The sequence below is a fragment of the Pelmatolapia mariae genome, linkage group LG1, assembly GCF_036321145.2.
Source record: "Pelmatolapia mariae isolate MD_Pm_ZW linkage group LG1, Pm_UMD_F_2, whole genome shotgun sequence".
Classification (NCBI taxonomy): domain Eukaryota; kingdom Metazoa; phylum Chordata; class Actinopteri; order Cichliformes; family Cichlidae; genus Pelmatolapia; species Pelmatolapia mariae.
This window is the reverse complement of record NC_086227.1, coordinates 27,269,702-27,288,096: the sequence shown is the minus strand read 5'-3', so window position 1 is coordinate 27,288,096 and position 18,395 is coordinate 27,269,702. Positions and strand designations below refer to the sequence as shown.

The following is an 18,395-nucleotide window of genomic DNA, read 5'->3' as shown; positions in this document are numbered from 1 at the left end:
GGCCTGACATTCACACTGGTGATAGTGCATATATATAGCCAGGGAACAGCTCCTGACTGTTGTTTGCACTTACGCACCGAACGACAGTTGAGTTTGCTTGGAGTCCGTGGTTGGGGTGCTCGAGAGTGCTCCATTGCTTGGAGTGAAGTGGAGATCTGGGGCACTGCCTCTGGATTGGCAGACTATGGTGGTGATTCCCATCTTTAACAAGGTTGACCGCAGGGTGTGGATCACATTTTTCAGCCTGACCGGGATTTGTCCATTAGTTGAACCTTGGATTCTAGAGGAACAATACACTTTTTGTACTGGTCATGGACCACTTAACCAGCTCTTTAGCCTTTCAAGAATATTAGAACTTGCTTGGGAGCTTCCCCATCCAGTCTACACATGTTTTGTGGACTTGGAGAAGGCATTCAACCGCATCCCTCAGGATAGCCTGTGGGAAGGAGTGCTGCAGGAGTATGGGGTGTCTGGCCCATTGTTAACAGCTATTCAATCCCTGTACAATTAAAATGAAAGCTTAGTCCTCATTGATGGCACTTAGTCAGACCCATTTCTAGTGGGAGTTGGACTCTGCCAGGCCTGCTCTTTGTCACCGATTCTCTTCATAATCATCATGGACAGAATTTCTACGTGTAATCATCTGCTGTAAAGCTTCTGACCTCCAAGATTAGCACCTCCAAGTCTGAGGCCTTGGTCCTCAGACAGGAAAGGGTGGAGTGGGACGATCTGCTGCCCCAAATGGAATAATTTCTAATCGTCTTTTTCACAAGAGAGGAAAGAGGGGAGCAAGAGATTGACAGACAGATTTGGGATGTGGCTGGAGCAGTTATGTGGACATGAAAGCTGAACATGAAAGCAAATGTGTCAGTCTACATTCCCACCTTCACCTGTGGTCACGAGCTTTGGGTAATGACTGAAAGAACAAAATAGTGGAAACAAGCAACAGAATAGTGGCCGGCCTCTTCCTTAGAGATAGGGTGATGAGTGCAGTCCTTCGAGAGAGGCTACTTCTCCACATCGAAAGGAGCCAGTTGAGGTGGTTCGGGCATCTAACTATAATGCCTCCTTTACATGTCCTTCCTTGGCTGGCCTGGGAATGCCTCGGTGTCCCCCAGACAAGCTTCAGGAGGTGGCCGAGGAGAGGGAGCTCTTGGTTTCTCTGCTTAGGCTGCTGCCCGCACGACCATAGGGTGGAGAAGCGTTCATTTTTTATTTTATAATAGAGGTGCATAGCATAGCAGAAGGCTAATTTGTTTCCTTTTGTGTTAACTATGAGAATACACACTTGTGCTGCACACTTTTTTTACTGTAAGAATACAATGTTCCTAAACTTTGAGACTTTTAAGTAAAATGGAGAGGTGAGGGGTTTATATGGAATTAATAAATTTTTAATAATGCATTTTTGTCTTTCCCTTGCCCCCTTACTGTCCTCCCGTTTTTGGCACTTACTGGGAAATAGACAATGACCTGGAGCCTTTTACCAGCTATGAGTACAGAGTGAGAGGCTGGAACAGCTTTGGTCGAGGCTCCAGCAATGTTACAACAATGACGACTACTGAGGACAAACCATGGGGAGTGGCACCACCCCGCTGGAGCCGCCTAGGTGAAAGAGATGATATTATCCAGTTGCAATGGCAAGCACCTGCCCGGAGTAATGGTTTGTATATGTGCATGGATATTACTACTTTAGGTTGTTATAATCATGATCGAGTGATGAAAAGTCTTTCTCTGTGTTTGGAGTTCAGCTTGAGTAATTAAATTAATGCAGAGGCAGAAAAATCTAACAGTGGTTACCCAATTATCTTTAAAACTTCACCAGGGGAGATTACCCACTATGTTATACTGCGTGATGGACAAGAGCGTTACCGTGGGGATGAAAACAGCTTTACTGACGTTGGTGGGATCAGGCCTTTCCAGGAATACAGTTACCAGCTGAGGGTCTGTAACCGGGCTGGTTGCACTGATAGTACACAGGTAAGAATTTGTGTGGTTTGATGTCTTGTGATGGTTTAGAGTCGCTACATTTCAACATCACATGTTTCATCATAACAAAATAAATATTATTTTGACCAAAAAAAAGGAATGTGCATTTGATTTAACAGGAAATACTCTCTATTCTGTTGTCTGTTCCAACTCAGTGCTATTTTTCTCTTCTACCAACCTTTCATGTAAAATTTTCTTACTTTCACACAGCAGCACACATACACACACTTTCTAAAACCATTCTCTATTGTAGCACCCCATTTCAAAATGACATTATTCCACTGTATGATTATCTAATGGCTACTCTAAAAATGGCCTTAGCTTCACTGAACTAAGTACCACTTTACACTGTAGTTAAGTTCACTTCTTTAATTTTGCTTGAACACTTAAAGGTTTGTAAAAAATGATGAAAATTAATTTTAGAGAGAACATTACTTCTTCTTAAGAGAAAGTAGAAATGTAAATGAATTGTTGTCAATGTCTGATCACAAACATACATTGCACTTGCAATTGATAGAATAAAATTACCTTAGTGTCAGACAGGTTTATTCTTGTCCTTGTTACCTGTCTGAATACAAATATGCATTTTTGTATTTTCTCTTAAGAAAATTGTGTATTTACATTTTAACCCTTAACTTCACTTAGGGTTAATTTTTAAAAACTAGCTAAAAGCAATGGCCTGCAGTTGACCACTCTTCTGACCAGTGAATGTCTTTTTACCGTCTCATTAAACCCACGTCAGATGCTGATTTGCAATCATTGTTTACATCATGAAGGTGGTGCAGTCCACAGTTGTTCTGCCAAGTGATATTTTACTAGCCCTGTCTGACCTTTGTTGTTATGAAATTATATTGTATGATGTTTCTACACTGCTTGAACTGTGTTCTGTTCTGCTGCAGGAACAAGCTGTTATTTAGCCATGTTTCCGCTCTCCCCCTGAATGCAAGGCTCTGGATTTGCTGAGCCTACCTGATGGTTCTGATAGTACCCATAATACCTTCACACAACTCCCCCTCCCTGCTATCTCGCTGGCTGTGAGCTGATATCACCACAACAATTAATTTCTCCGGCTTAGTGACGATGAAAGCTCATATTAAAAAAATGTCTTTCTGGGTTTTTTAAAGTTAATTTAGCATCTCATTATTGTGACGAGCACATCCTTACATAAAGAGAAATCCTATGGCTGTGCTGCTGCAGGCGTGGATTGAGCAGAGCAGCTAAGATCAAGGAAAAATTGGCTAAATTGTTTGTGAGGGATTGATGGCATATCAATCCCTATTTGTGATATACTGATTTATTTAAGTATATCATAAATTAATTTCTTTGAAAAATAAGACTGGAAAAGGACAAGAGGAATGGTAAATGGTCACAGAGATACATGGGATACATAACTTATGGTTATATATGGCAATTATGTTACTGTTGCAAGCATTTCCTGCTGTCTGTAAACAGACTAAAACACATTGTAGTTTGTTAATACTAATGCAACACCATTCACCTCCTACTAAGAACTGATGTTTTTTAATTCACTGGTTCATTTGTTGGCTCTTGTATCCTTACAGAACTTAACAAATAATAGTTGGCATATTGATGATTACTGTGCTAACTGTAAATACCCAGTAAAGATTTATGGTAATTAAATTTTTTAAAGCCAGAGCAGTTCCTGTCAAACCCTGTCAAACAGTGGCTACACAACACAAGACTGCAGACTTTGACTCTGAACCATTAGATTTCTCCTTTTTGTCCTACTGACAAAAATAAATATATTACATAAATATACAATTTCAGTTTCTGCCGGGTGTCTCGTTTGCACTTTTGCAAGCATGCTTTCAGTTCTCTTTGTCTTTCTGTTTGTCAGCACGATTAAACTTGGTGGCAAGGTTGAACTGAGACAAAAGAAGTCCAGATCTTAAAGAGAAGGACTTTTTAATTGTTGGTTTAGTTCTGGGCCATGAAATAGGACATTGGCCTTGGAGGATGATGATAATGCTAAACTGCCACCATGCATCTTACAGTGATGTGATTTTGTTTTTTCTTCTTTTCTATATTTATCTTACTTACATGGGCGGAGAAGGTTAGGATAGCTAGGATAAATAAAATGATCATTTAAAAAAGTGCATTTTGTATTTACTAGGGTTATCTTTTTCTAATAAAAAAAAATAAAATAAAATTAGGAAGGCTGAAACACTATTTATAGTACTTTTCCTGTCTGTGAGTTATGTAGGCTTAAATCACAAATAATAAATTATTGTTTTAAAACAACATTTTTATACCAGTAAAATCTAAATGTCTGAATGATATTTGATTGTTCTCCTGTAAAAGTAAAAAAAAGTAAACCACAAAAATTAAACAAAATAAGTAACTTTAGCGTCACACTGAAGATGTGAGATATTTTACACGTAGTTAAATGTAGAAAACCTTTACAGATTAATCACTTTTGCTTTCATGCTTCCTTTCCGTAACCACTAAGATAATTAATTCTCACAGTTTACGACTAAGAGCTCAAATTCTTACTGGGGACTGTAGTGCAAATCTGTAGACAGTATCAGTGATGTATAAAATTTACATTATGTTAACACTGCTTTAGCTTCGGAGCCAGTTTAAATCTTAACAAGCAAAAGGTCGCTGGTTTGGTTTCAGTTGAAAACACTTGAAACTCTGCCAGTTCAAAAACCTTCATAGCGACCTGCTGTAGCGACCCCTAACAAGAAGTTTTATAAATTCCTTTTATAAAACTTTTTAAACTCATCCTTGGATCATCCTGCATGAAAGCTACTAAGAACCCTTTATACATACAAGTACCATCAGACTACAAGCCCAGTCTTCCATGCTCTCTTTGTCTAACTCTCTTCCTCACACACACACATACATATGTTCACACAAACAAGCGCACACACACTCGCGGCAGAGGGTAGGAAGGGAGTGAGTTGGATTAGTTTGTACACCAGTGAAAATTGGCCAAACAGTCCCAATTATGGGATAACTTGAGCTAACCTAATATACCACTGCAATTACCTGGCATCAGCCTCCTCACATACACACAAACACACACAGGCACAGACAGAGAAACACAGGCACTCAGGAACGCACACCTGCCGTGACAACAGAAGGTCCTGATCTAATATGGTTGGTCACTTAGAAAGGGAGGAAGAGCGATTGGTCCCTCACTGTCTTCAAATCCTTTTGTCCCGTTCTTGCTGCTATTTGTCTCCTGTCATTTCCTTGATCTTAACATTGTAGTCCTCAGTTTCTCCCAGCTGTTGTCTCTTTGCTTTCTTATCCTTACTCTTCTCACCATCTCATTTTCCTCAGGCTCACAAGTTTCTGCTTTTTAATATGAAAAAAGATGGGATGAATGACAAATATTCTTTTCATTTAGCCAAGTAGGTTTATTGCATAATCTGTAATCTCTGCTTCTTTGTATGCCCTACACTGTTGATCAGTCATGTTGGGACCTATTTTGACTGTATGTGAAGAATTAAACCATTAGTTATTAGCTGATAATTTAGCGTCTTGTTGGCTTTTTGATGTAATTTTATGTATTTGAATTTGTAAAGAGTGACACAAAAACTAACTTCTGAAACCAGATATCATTTATTCACTATCTGGATATTCGTTTCGCATGGGAACGCCCCCAAATTGCCCCTAATGTTAAGTCAAAAGACAAGCCAGTTGTATGATCTATCACTCCTTTCAGTGAATTATAAAAAATACAAATCAGTGATTATAACCCAGATGAAATTAATAAGAAAAACTAGCATCACGGGTCACTTAGCTGCTTCCTGAAGGGATCCCACATTATCCATCTGTATCATCAAGTCTGAGTGCTAATTTTTGTTTGCCAGTAAAGATATGTGACATTCACGGATTAAGTTTTCATTTTTGTTACATTCAAGGAAAATATTGGCAAACACTTGACTGAAGCACACTCTGACTAATACTACACCTCCCCTGCATCCTCCTTCTTCTCTGCTTACTTTGCTGTTTTGTTCTACCTCTGTCTGTTTACATGTGTACACCTGCATGCACCTGTGTGTGTTTATCTGTGTGCACGCACTTGTGTGTCTCTTTAGTTGTAGTTGCTGTGCTCTAATTGCATAGCACTGTGTGGGACAGGTGGTGGAAGTGCTAGTGACAGTCTATTAAGGCAGGATATCCCTGTTGCCATTAGCAGCAGATTGCCCTGTGATTCTGTGGTCTCCGCATTCACTCAGCGTTCACATGAGCTCACAGATACTACACTACGAATGTACAATACAATGGTCACTCTTATTACTGTACTAAGAAGCAGTATTTTTTTAACTTGGCCTATTAACAGATTGTTTAGTGATTTGTTTTATTTTTGTAGCAGTGAGCAGTAGTAAGACTTTTTGCACATCCTTTATAATTATTGCATTTCCTACACATTGCATTGCTTGAACAGATTCCAGTCGGATCCTCTGTCATACTGGAACGCTAAAGGAAATGATTAGGGGAGTAAAGGCTCAGGATGGAAGCAATACTCTTGTGCCGCTGTAGTTCACTTAGTCAAGCAGGCAACCCATATGCTGAAAGGTTGCAGGAGTCTGGGTTTGATTCTGCCCTGGGTCTGCCCCTCGTTTCCTCCCTACTTTTGTGTTTGCTCTCTGCTGTCTGTCCTCTCGAATAAAAGCAAAGATCCAAAAAGAATTTGAGTTATATTCTAAAGAGAGATTTCTCTGGAAACAAGTTAATGTTCAAGTAGTAAAATTTTATTTTTTAAGTCTTTCTGTCAGTCAAAATTATTCTGTTTCACTGTATAAATTATATTCTTTTATTGTACATGAGTTCATACCATGGCAAGTTGGCTGTCTTCCGTTTCCATTAACAGTTCGCAGGAATCACTGCTCTTCCTACAGTATTGTTCAGATTTGAATGAAACCTAGTTGGGTCTTCAGTCAAACTGTGCTCAAGGTCAAGTTCACATTTGTCACTGGGGTCAGTAACCTGTAAATTGTGATGGATCTTGAACTGGATGACCTACTATGTCATTGATATTCTGGTTATTTTCTATAATGCAAGTTATGAATAATTTGTTTTTTGTAGTTTCATTTACAACACAGTAATTTGTGTCTGTCTATAAACATGCTAGTTTTCTTCATTTTTTCTTTATTTTTTTATTAAGTTGCTTGCTTAATGCATTTGTATATTAAAGTTACTTGTAAAGATCTTCCTCTGTTGTTAAAAGACTAAGAATCTTAGAAACAGGACCCTTTTTTGGTTGAAGTTGAAGTAAAATACTTCAAAATTGTTTTATATTTCAGCAACTTTTTCAGTTTTTCTTTCTTTGTGTTTTTTCTGGCTTTTTTTGTCTGTATGTTTCTGAACCTGTGTTTATGTGACGTGCGTGTGTGTGTGTTTTAGGTGGTGGCAGTAACAGTCCAGGGCGTCCCAGAGGACGTGCAACCTCCCATGGTAACAGCTGTAAGCCCCTCCTCTCTCCACGTGAACTGGTCTAAACCTACTCTTCAAAATGGAAAAATACAGCGGTACCACCTGAACCAGACCGGTGTTGGAACTATATTCACGCACATCGATGGACCCAGAAATTTCACAGTGACTGGTAGGACATGGCGTATCCTTCTCCTCACTTTTCCTTACTTGTTCATTCATACTCTCTTCCTGTTTTTTTTCTTGCTACAGTCTTCATTGTACTTTCCTTTTTCTTCAGCTTTCTCCTCCATTGTCACGCTTCTTGTCCCTTCTTCTCTGTGGTGTGTTATTTTGTGTACCGGTTTGTAGAAGCTGTGTAATGACTGAATTTACACGTGATTGCTGCCACATGCTCTCTGGCCTAATGGCCTACACAAACAGAAACATACTGGCATGTATACAAATAAAAGAAAGAAAAACACAAGATACATAGAAGCACAATCAAACACAACATGGTTAGAAAGATCACAACACAAGCTGAGGGTCACGTACTTTCACAGTTGAGAGAACAAGTGAATCCACAAACAATCAGATAAATCTACCAAAAGATTGACTCAATGAAAAAAGTCTCAAAAATGAAAAACAGACTTGCCTTCATACTACAGATCTGCACATGAATATGATGGTGTCAGGGCTGGGCGATGTGTGAGTCTTGTTTTATCTACCCCAAGGAGGAGCAGTGTTGTTGGCCTCCTGCCATGAGTTACAACACACACATACACACACACGCAAAAACAAACATCTGTATAAAACACTGTAAAGAAAACATTTGCTGTCTCTTATAAAACAGATTATATTAGTGACAAAGGAAAATACAAATCGAATATCATCACTGTGGGTGTAGTAAAGTGTATTTTGGGACTGAAATAGCACTATCTGAAAATGTTGAGTCTTTCAAAGCTGATTGCATTACCCCCTTTTAAATTTTTATGTATAAGAGTCAAGTGATGACATCTTTTGAAGCTGAATTTCTGTGGCATTTTCTCTTCACAGTTCTCTACTGTGCTCTGTGTTGGAGTCGGACCAGGCATCAGCTTTGCCAGTAGCCAATAGACTATTCCCATGGTGCCTGTGGTTGGCTTGTATGGTCAGGAGTTGTGTGCATGTGTGTTTGTATGTGTAGGCACGAAGCAAAGCAAACAATGCCAAATAGAGATGGTAATGTGCTGTAATACTGTACCAGCCCCGTGTGCCAGTGTAAGCAACCAGCGTGTGTGTGTGAAATTCCCCTGTCCCCCAGTGAGACACTGGAAAACTTTCAGCCAAAATCACTACTGGGGCAGTCTTTTTCTCTCCTCCTTTATTCCTCTCTCTTTTTATCTCTGAACTTTGCAGCTCTCCTTTTGGAGCACATCCATTTTTTAGGAAGTCAGTGCAATTTACTGGAGTGTTTTGTTTTGGGTTTTTTTTACAGCAGTTAGAAGATAAGATTAAAGATCTAAGAACTTTATTATTTGCAAAATAATCCTTATACATGACCACGAGTTGCTCAATAAATAGAAAATAGAGAATTATATGTAACTCAGTGGCTAGTACTTAGTGTGACCCTCATTTTCCCATCAAAAAACTGCCTGAATTCTTGAATAGATTTAACAAGGCACTAGAACCATTCCTCAGAGATTTTGGTGATTTAAGCTTTGTGACATGGCGCATGCTGAACAGCGTATACTGTGGTCCGAAAGGATGGATGTGGATGGAAATAGTTAGCAGCAGTTCTCAGGTATGCTATGTCGCTTAAACTGTGCTCAGTTGGTATTAAGGGGCCCAAAATATCCTCCACAGTATTACACCATCAGCAGCAGCCTAAACAGTTGATACAAGGCAGGCTTGATTTATGCTTTCATGTTTTCACCAGACCCCCACCAGACAACATCATCCTCTGTTGTCCAATTTTGAGTCCGTGTGAATTATAGTTTCCTGTTCTTAGCTGACAGGAGTGCCACCCGATGTGATCTTCTGCTGCTGTAGCCCACCTGCTTCAAGATTCAACATGTGTGTTCAAAGATGCTCTTCTGCATACTTTGGCTGTGATGAGTGGTTGAGTTAGTGTTACCTTCCTGCTTGCTCTGTCTGACTATTCTCCTCCGACCTCTGGCATCAACATGACATTTTCACCCAGAGGACTGCCGCTGACTGGATATTTTCTCTTTTCGGATCATTCTCTGTAAAACCCTAGAGATGGTTGTGTGGGAAAATCCTAGAAATACTCAGATGAGCTAAAGTTATAACAGTAATTATGCACATGAAAAAATAAAGTGGCCTGTTATAACGAGAAGGGATATAACAGGGATAGTGAGATAAATGATATCCAGTGTTACAGATATCACTGACTCTTACAGAAGGAGGAGGAGCTGAACAAAGTGTTGGTCGCTGGTAGAAACAAACTCCTTCTTTCATATTACTCCACAGTGTGGTGTGCAGGGAATGAGATGTATTGTCTATAATACTGAATAGTTTCCTCAGCATCCTCTCTCTGACATCTCCACCAAAAAATCTGAACAGAATCTAAACATGTATGCTTTTTCAGGCTACAAATAGCTTTAAAATAGTTTTCATGTATTTGTTCATATTTCAGGTTAACTTGTATATTTCATTTGGTATTATTATTATTATTATTATTATTATTATTATTAGCTTTTTTATTATTATTATTCTTGTGTAAAACTTTGGGTTTTGTTTTATTTTGTCCTTATTATCCTGTATGGACTAATCTTCAGCCAGTCATAAACAGACAGGCTTAAAATGTTTTACTTTGTAACTATGCAAAAACTAATATAGAAAAAGTGAAACGGTGAGTTCAAGGAAGACTGAGGCAAAGATGTTCAACAGAATTTTTTTTTACAGAAGAGAGAAAGGATCCTCAGAGTGACATGTTTTAAAAGGGAGTGAAGGAGAAACAGAGGAAGGAGTGAAACAGATAAAAAGATGGATGGGCGAATCTAAGTGTTTTCAGTGAAATATGAACAGAAATAATTGCTGTGCTATTCCCTCATCCTTAATGTTTAATACGCTATTATTCATCTTCTCTGCATCTCACCACTGTCAGACAGACACTTCAGGATCTTTCTCACACACACGCTCACTGAAACCACAGAAACTGGAGAGCTTTTTTTTTAGCTACAACACTTACGATTTTAAATTGTCTTTTTTTTATGTAGGATTGTAACTGGATCTGATGAATTCCTCAGACCAAAAATGTCCTGTTTTATTATTTTGGTATGAGAGGTGTACATTTATCAATAAAAGCTCAAATGAAAGGATGAACTTTCATGTGAGCCTTTTTTAAAAAACAGTCAGGTTCAAATTCATTCCAGCTGCTAGTACCTGTTGCTTTTGAATTAAGATATAAAAATTCTGAGATGTATTTGTTGCCCAAAGCGTCACCCTTTTGGCTTAAAATACACATACATATATATACATACATATATATCAGACATTTTAGGAATTTTTTGTTTGCTTGCAGAAAAATCTTCACCGTGATAAAGTGGAGCACTGAATAACAGCACTGTGAGTCTTATAAAACCACTATGATGACAGAAATTAAAATTATAGAAAAAAAGCGACTTCCCCCATTTCTTGTTTATCCTTTTTCGCCGTAGGAAAAGCAACAAATAGACTTGCATTAATAGCATCCAGAGCTGTTTTAAAAAGTGACACTTTATAGAGAGAATTAAGTACAACTGTACAAAGACACCCCATGTGAATCAATATTAAGTATTGCTATCATTAGCTCACAATGAATTATTGCCTGCAATTATATAGATTATGGCATTAATCATGTGTTTAATTGGTCTTTTGTAGGCTCGTTATTAATTCAGAACTGCAGGGAATAGAGTATGTTCTTTTATTTATTAATGCATTTTCCTCACAGTCCACTCTGTGACTGGTACGCGCTATAGGTACAAGTACGTAGACACCGAAGTACCTTTGTTTAAATGCCAAATATGTCTCAGAAGTCTCATTGTTATAGTATGCAGAAAGTGTTCCATCAAGCCATTTAGCAGCAACACACTATAACCTTCTCAAGAACTTAAGAATAATTATATGAGGGAAATTGTGGAAAGATTCTTTTAGATACTCTTGATTTATTCAGATGCTGAGTGGCTCAATGCTGCTTCTCTGTTTTTCTTTTGTTGGTGTTTACTTAATAAAAGAAAGGCACAGTTAAGTAAAGTCAGAGTACTGACTCGGATCAAGAGACATACTTTGAAACCAATAATCAAAAGATAATCAAGCAAAATGAATGTATGTTTCAACGTTCACTCTAAGCTATGTTAATTAATGCCAATAAAACTCCATGATGGATAGAGAGAGAGAGAGTGTGTGTGTGTGTGTGTGTGTGTGTGACAGAGAGAGTGAGAGAGAGAGAGTGTGTGTGTGTGTGTGTGTGTGTGTGTGTGTGTGTGTGTGTGTGTGTGTGTGTGTGTGTGTGTGTGACAGAGAGAGTGAGAGTGTGTGTGTGTGTGTGTGTGTGTGTGTGTGTGTGTGTGTGTGTGTGTGTGTGTGACAGAGAGAGTGAGAGAGTGAGAACCTGATCTCACTGTTCCATCCCAGACGGTCTCTGCATTAGGGAGCCACAGACAGGAAGTCAAATTCTTAATTATTTAGGAGAGGTGTTATCAAAGCTCTCTTCTCTCCCTCCTCTCTTTTGCGCTCTCTTTTCTTTCATTCTCTGCATCACCTCTTTTTTTCTTTCCCATGATAATTTGTTTTTCTTTCCAGTCTCAAGTTTTGTTGTACCACCACACTCTCTCTCTTTTTCTCTCTTTAAATTCCTTCTCAGCCGTCCTTGCATTTCTTTCTTCTGCGATTTTCCTGTTTGGTTTTTCCACTTTCTCTGCATCTACTCTTTCACTTTTCAATCCCCACCACCCCCGCTCTCTCAGTCTCTCTCTTTCTCTCTGTATCAGGTGACAGGCATGGTATTGCGGCCTGCGCCCATCATCCTATCATATTCTCTAATGCAAACAGAGAATGGCAACCTGTCAATAAAATGCCGTTTTCAATCAGTTATTTTTACTGCAACGCACACACCCAACAGCAGTCTCACATTTGTGTCACTTGTTTGCTCTCTTTCACACGTCCAGTCTCTCTCCTTGACATTTTGCTCAAACACCAACTCTCTATCTTACTTCCAGCGTCTCTTAGTCTGCGTTTCCCTCAAACACAAACACCCAGTGTGTCCAACTCTTACGACGACAGGAACAACTCTTTGTCAGTGAGCCGCTGGCTTCTCGCATCCAAACCCCCTCCACCTGTTTTTCACTTCCTAGTGATCACTGCTATAATGATTGAAGCTTCCTCTGTCTTTCCATAATCAAGCACTCGAGCGCATGCATGGCTACACACACATGCATACAAGTATGCGCACACACCAGTATGCGCAGACATGGCATCGTTTCTCCAGCAGATCAACACTGCCCTCTTCAGGACCAGAGTTATAGCTAATTTGAAACATACCAAGAAACATCAAAGGGGTTCTTCTTTAGGTTTAAATGCACGTGCACATGCAAATCTATGAAATGACAAGTGCATCTGCACTTATTTTTGCCTTATATAGAAAATGGAAGAAGGAACAAGAGAGTCAAGTGATGCTAGACTTTGTAATTGTTTACGTTCAAGGGTGGAATTGATTCATTCGTTTTCACAAGCACGTTCTCCGATCACTCCACACTCCATGGCACGATTATAGGCTGTAATTAATAGGCAAAACTTGAGAATTCTGATGAACTTGTGAGACGTTTTGTTACCTCTGAAGCCAGCACCACGCCAACAGAAAGTTCTCTCCTCATGGTCTGCTGTAAATTGTTACAATTTTTAGCTTGTGTAGGCAGACCGCATCTGTTTGTGTGTGAAAAAATGTAGCAAAAGGTTACCGTTTTATTCAGCGTTGCGACAAATGACATCATTGGCACCGTAGATATCATTTACTATGGTAGAGTGCACACATGCAGATACACACGCTTAGTTGCACAGTTAAATAGTGTAACAGAACCTTACGCTTCAGCCCTGGTTCTTTCGTATGGCTGGCAGATTTCCTTTATTTAACCCAAACACAGGGCAACATTGCGAGAACATTGGCACACAGACACATTGATTAGAGCTTGGGTTAAGCGTGGCAGGCTGCGAGGCATGTTAAGCAGGGTAAGTAGTAGAAAGAGACGTGAGGAAGACGCGGTGAAGGCTTCCACTGTGTGTGTGCGTGTGTGTGTGTGTTGGTGCACATTTTCTTTTCTGTATGTAGTCAACACTGGGTGGGTATCATATTGTAATGCATACAGCAGCTGGGATACACAGTAAGGTTACTCTTTCTTTCTTTCACCCTCCAAATATACACAGTTGGAGACAGATTTTGATTATCAACAAAATCACAACAAAAAGATGTTTATTTAAATGTTATTTCTACTAAATTACAGATTTAATCTTTGTGTAGTTTAATTGTAATATCTGCATCACTAGTTTATAGAGTTGTCTTTGAACTTTCGTATTAATCATACACATATCGCTCCTTTTACTACAAGAAATTTTAAATCTTTCCATGAAAAAAGTTATGATTCGGTTATTTCTGACTCTAAATGCATTTGTAATATTGTAATAAATGGGATTACTAAATAAATTGTATAGATGTTTATTACTATAAAAACACTTTTAATGACAAATGATATTGTAAAATCATTTCTTCCTCACCTAAAATAACGTGCAAATAAAGAATTCAGCACTCTACATTATGCAGTCATCCTTTTGAAATAAAGTCATTTTAGTTCTTTCATTTTCCTTTGAATTTGATTTGCAAGCTGTTGTATGCTGTCAGCTAAGTGAATGACCATAAAACATCCAGTCAACCCCCAATGTCAACACTTAGGATTTGCATTCATCCTCACACTCGCACCTTACATCAGCAATCAGGCAGGAAATATATCTGAAGGAAAAACAGGTTTCCAAAGAGTAGAAAAAAGAACTTTGTTTAGGTACGTGGAGGATTTTTACATTTGCTTCTACTTTTTAAATCCTATTATAAAAGCTGATTTCCTGTGGTTGCAGCTAAAGGACCACTCAGTCGCGATGTGATTTCTTTTAGACTGCATAGCAGGTGCCTATAAATAAATCATGTCTGGACACAGTAGCCTAAACGCATACAGAGGTATCATAATTATCATAGATCAAAAGCTGATGACATTACAGCGTTGGACCGGTCCTATCCCGTGTCAGTTCCGCGGCTGCCCATCTTTACGTTGTTTCATTATTGAGTTATGGCATGCATAATTTAACACCGACAGATATGGATCCATCCATTGAGAGAGTGTGGAAAGAACAGAGGGAGAGAGAGGGAGAAAAAACAGTCAGGAAGAAAATGAGTGATATCATCTGAGCAAGCATTCCCTTTTTTCTTTCCCTGTTCCATTCTCCCTGTTTTCCAGTTTACTGATTCCCTTCTTATCCACTTTATCCCTCTCAGTTTATATTTGTGGGTTTCATTTTTTTGTTGCAAATGTGCGCAGTTTATTAAAATGGAAAAATGTTTAAAAATGTGGACATGGGTTTACTAAGGCATTGATTTTAGCACATACTCACACATATCTCTGTGTTACAGGTTTGCAGCCATACACAGAGTATAGTTTTGTGCTTGTGGCCTGTACGTCTGTGGGATGTGGAGCCAGCTTACCATCCACAGGACGCACCCTGCAAGCCAAGCCTGCTGGTATATGCACACGCGTGCGCACACACACACACACACACACACACACACAAATCCTCTAGTATTTCAAATATATTTTTTTAAGTGTATGTCTAATTTACAACCCAATGGTTGGATATTTTTTGTTGTTTGACACAGAAAAATATCACAGCTTGTTATAATTTTAATAAATACTGAAATGAAGTATCTCTGACTTTTAGTATTTTTGTTTTTACAGTGTACCTTGTCTCTTTTTGATTTCTTCTTTACATCTATAGTCTTTTTTCTGCTCTGATTTCTGCATCTAATTAGTTGTCCCCTGTGCTTCCTCACTGTGCAGTATTTCGTAAACCCTTTAGCTTTTGGCTTTTTCATTGTATCAAGTGTGGACACTTTATATCGTTGAAGTTTATTGTTGTTTATTTGATTTTTTTGATTTGATTCTTGATTCTTCTTGAAATCCATTGCACATCTCTTCTCTTAGATTTCCTGCTATTTCTTTTCTGTTTAAATATGGGTTTTTTTCTCTTTTCTGCACTTTTTAAGTGATTGTTTGTTGTACATTTGTCCAATCTCCTTATTTCTTTTATTTGGAGCTACTATTTCTTGTTTTTTGGGCTCACATTTCCTTGCACTTATGCTTGTGTCTCATCCTTACATAATCTTTCATCATCTTAAATATACGAATCTTGGTAGTTGGACTGAATATATGTACAAAATATTTAATTTAAAAAACTAGATTTTGAACCATCGATGTTGCTTTTCATTTTAAGTCATGAAATTATAAGACTTAAATTTTCATTGTCATCCTGTATTAATGTTCTCTGTCATTTCTTCTCATGGTTTGGGTTTTCTTTTTTCCAGTATTAATAATTTGATCATATATATTGTGCATAGCATTTCAGTGCTTTACTTGTTAAACAAACAGTGCCCTTAGTTAATGAACAATAAGCTTTAATAAACAGCCTGATTTCTCTACACAAAGTGATGCTATTTACTTTTTTGGAACAGAAGTAGGACTGCTGACTAATTATAGATGCAAATTAATTACTTAAGCAGGCTCTCATTTGTTCTTCTTTTCTTTTTTTATACTCCAGGTGTGTGGTCAAAGCCCAGACACCTAGTAATAAACACATCTGCAGTGGAGCTGTACTGGGATGAGCCATCCCAAACTAATGGACACATCTCCCAGTACAGGCTGAACAGAGACAGTCAAACTATTTTTACCGGAGACCACCGTGACCGGAATTTTACGGACACTGGACTCTTGCCAAACCGCAGGTAAAGAGGATGAACTCGCGCTCATTTATACATGCAGGAATATAAAAACGTGCGTCCATGTAGACATCACACATACAAAAACACTTGACATGCAGCTTCACAATTAATCATCACTGCGTTTGTGTCTTTATACTTGGATCACCCTAATTTAAAAGCATTCCTATCGCCCAATCCACACCTCTCTCAGGACTGCACTCTGCACATGTCTGTTTGTGTCATTTAATGAGCAAATATTTGACATGCGAATGACTGATGCAAACATTGCCACGCACACAAATTAAAATCACGAATCAGATCTGGCTTTTGCTTGCAGACAGCAGTGAAGCGTTGATTTTATTTATCTGTTTATTTTCATTTAACCTTTATTAATCCATGTCTTTTTTCCAGTGCGGATGTTCTGTTTTAAATATGGGAACGATACCTTCCACTCCCTCCTATTTTGACTCTCCTGTTTCTCCTCGAGCTTCTCTCTCCCAAGACAATTTCTCCTTACCCCAAATAGAATTCCTGGGATAACACCCTGCAGTACTCCAATCTCCTCTATGTGTGAGTGAAAGAGAAAGAAGGGAGAAAGAAGATAGCACTGTATGTGTGTGTGACGTTTAATTTTCCTTAATTCCAGATAGTCTGCCAGGAGGCATTCCTGCTCCGACCCTTCGCTTCTCATCGCTTGTCTCGCTTCTGATTCCTTTCTCTTCCTTCTCACCCTCCCTCCCCTCCTATCCTTTCCTTCTTACCTCATTCCTTTCCTCTTCCCCTTCTTTTCCCAATTTAGCCCTGCGCCAAGAATTACACAGGGAGCACCGGCCCCATTATCCAGACAGACTTGTGTGTGCATGTGCGAGTGCACACGCTCACATGACTTTGTGTGTGTGCGTGTGTACGTGCGTGAGACTGCTCAAAGTGGCCATTGATTATTTATGACAATGTTGATTAGCTGTCACTTTGCTTCAGCAGCCCAGGAAGTGTCTAAGATGACGAGAGAATTAACCTATTCCCTCTGGCTGGCCCCGCAGGACACACTCTCACACACACACACACACACAGTACCAGATTCACAGCCAAACAGATGCAAATGCCTCACTCACCGATTACCTTCTCCACACACACACAATTTTACTTTTGATATCCCAAGGCGCTGTTTACATTTAAGTAAATATCTTCCAGTGATGAAGTGTTTAACTTCATTCTCCCACTGAAACCTTATGCCATCATAAAATTCTCCCTCTCCATCACTCTCAGTCTCTTCTTCACTCTCTTCCTCTCAGGATTTCTGTCCCTCTGTCTTTCTATCTCTCCTTGACATAGTCGGTGTGTCTCAGTGAGCCACATTTATTTATGTTTTGTGTGTGTGTGTGTGTGTGTGTGTGCGTCTGTGAGAGTAACATATGAGTAGTTTTAATACCTTTTCCTGAGTGCGTTCTAACCCAGTGCAGAGGCACTAATGGCCTCCTGTTTAAAACGCTCTGTACAGGAACAATAACCCAACACCCGCTGCCTATTAACACATGTGTGCTAGAGTTTATAGCAAATTAAAGGCTTTTAATGTTAAATGGTGGCCCACTTACACAGCTAATGTAGGCTTTAGCACCAACCAGCCACACGCTCTTAAAAGGGAAATCTATCTTATGATGTCATTGTCAAAAGAAGTAGAGAGTGGGTCGCGAGCGGCAGCAAGACAAATGAAATCGAGAGAGCAAAGGTGTATAGCAAATGTGAAGAACAGCACAATGATAGTTATTACAGATAAATAGAAAATGGTACAGTGTTGAAAACTAAACTTTGCTAGCCTTTCTTCTTTATAGAGTTTGTTGTTCATGTAGTTTAATCATTACATTTATTACAACTTTTAACCTTTATGTTTGTATTTTTTAGTTTTTTATTGATATTTATAATTTATTTATTATTTTTTATCTTCCATTTCTGAATTGGCTTCATAGTGGTTTACCCAGTCACCCAAAACATCCCCTTGCGTATCAAATCGAAATCGAGGCATCGAATG

General features: G+C 38.8%; 1 protein-coding gene across 6 annotated transcripts in view; it reads left to right on the top strand.

The window, feature by feature from the left end:
• ush2a (Usher syndrome 2A (autosomal recessive, mild)) overlaps nucleotides 1–18,395 on the top strand; it is a 216,882-nt gene that overhangs the window by 163,654 nt on the left and 34,833 nt on the right. For all 6 annotated transcript variants that reach the window (XM_063477546.1, XM_063477553.1, XM_063477570.1 and 3 more), the window contains exons 65-69: nucleotides 1,463–1,660; nucleotides 1,823–1,977; nucleotides 7,369–7,567; nucleotides 15,029–15,136; nucleotides 16,210–16,393. In XM_063477546.1, the coding sequence (XP_063333616.1) occupies nucleotides 1,463–1,660; nucleotides 1,823–1,977; nucleotides 7,369–7,567; nucleotides 15,029–15,136; nucleotides 16,210–16,393 (844 nt within the window). The remainder of the gene's footprint in view (nucleotides 1–1,462; nucleotides 1,661–1,822; nucleotides 1,978–7,368; nucleotides 7,568–15,028; nucleotides 15,137–16,209; nucleotides 16,394–18,395) is intronic.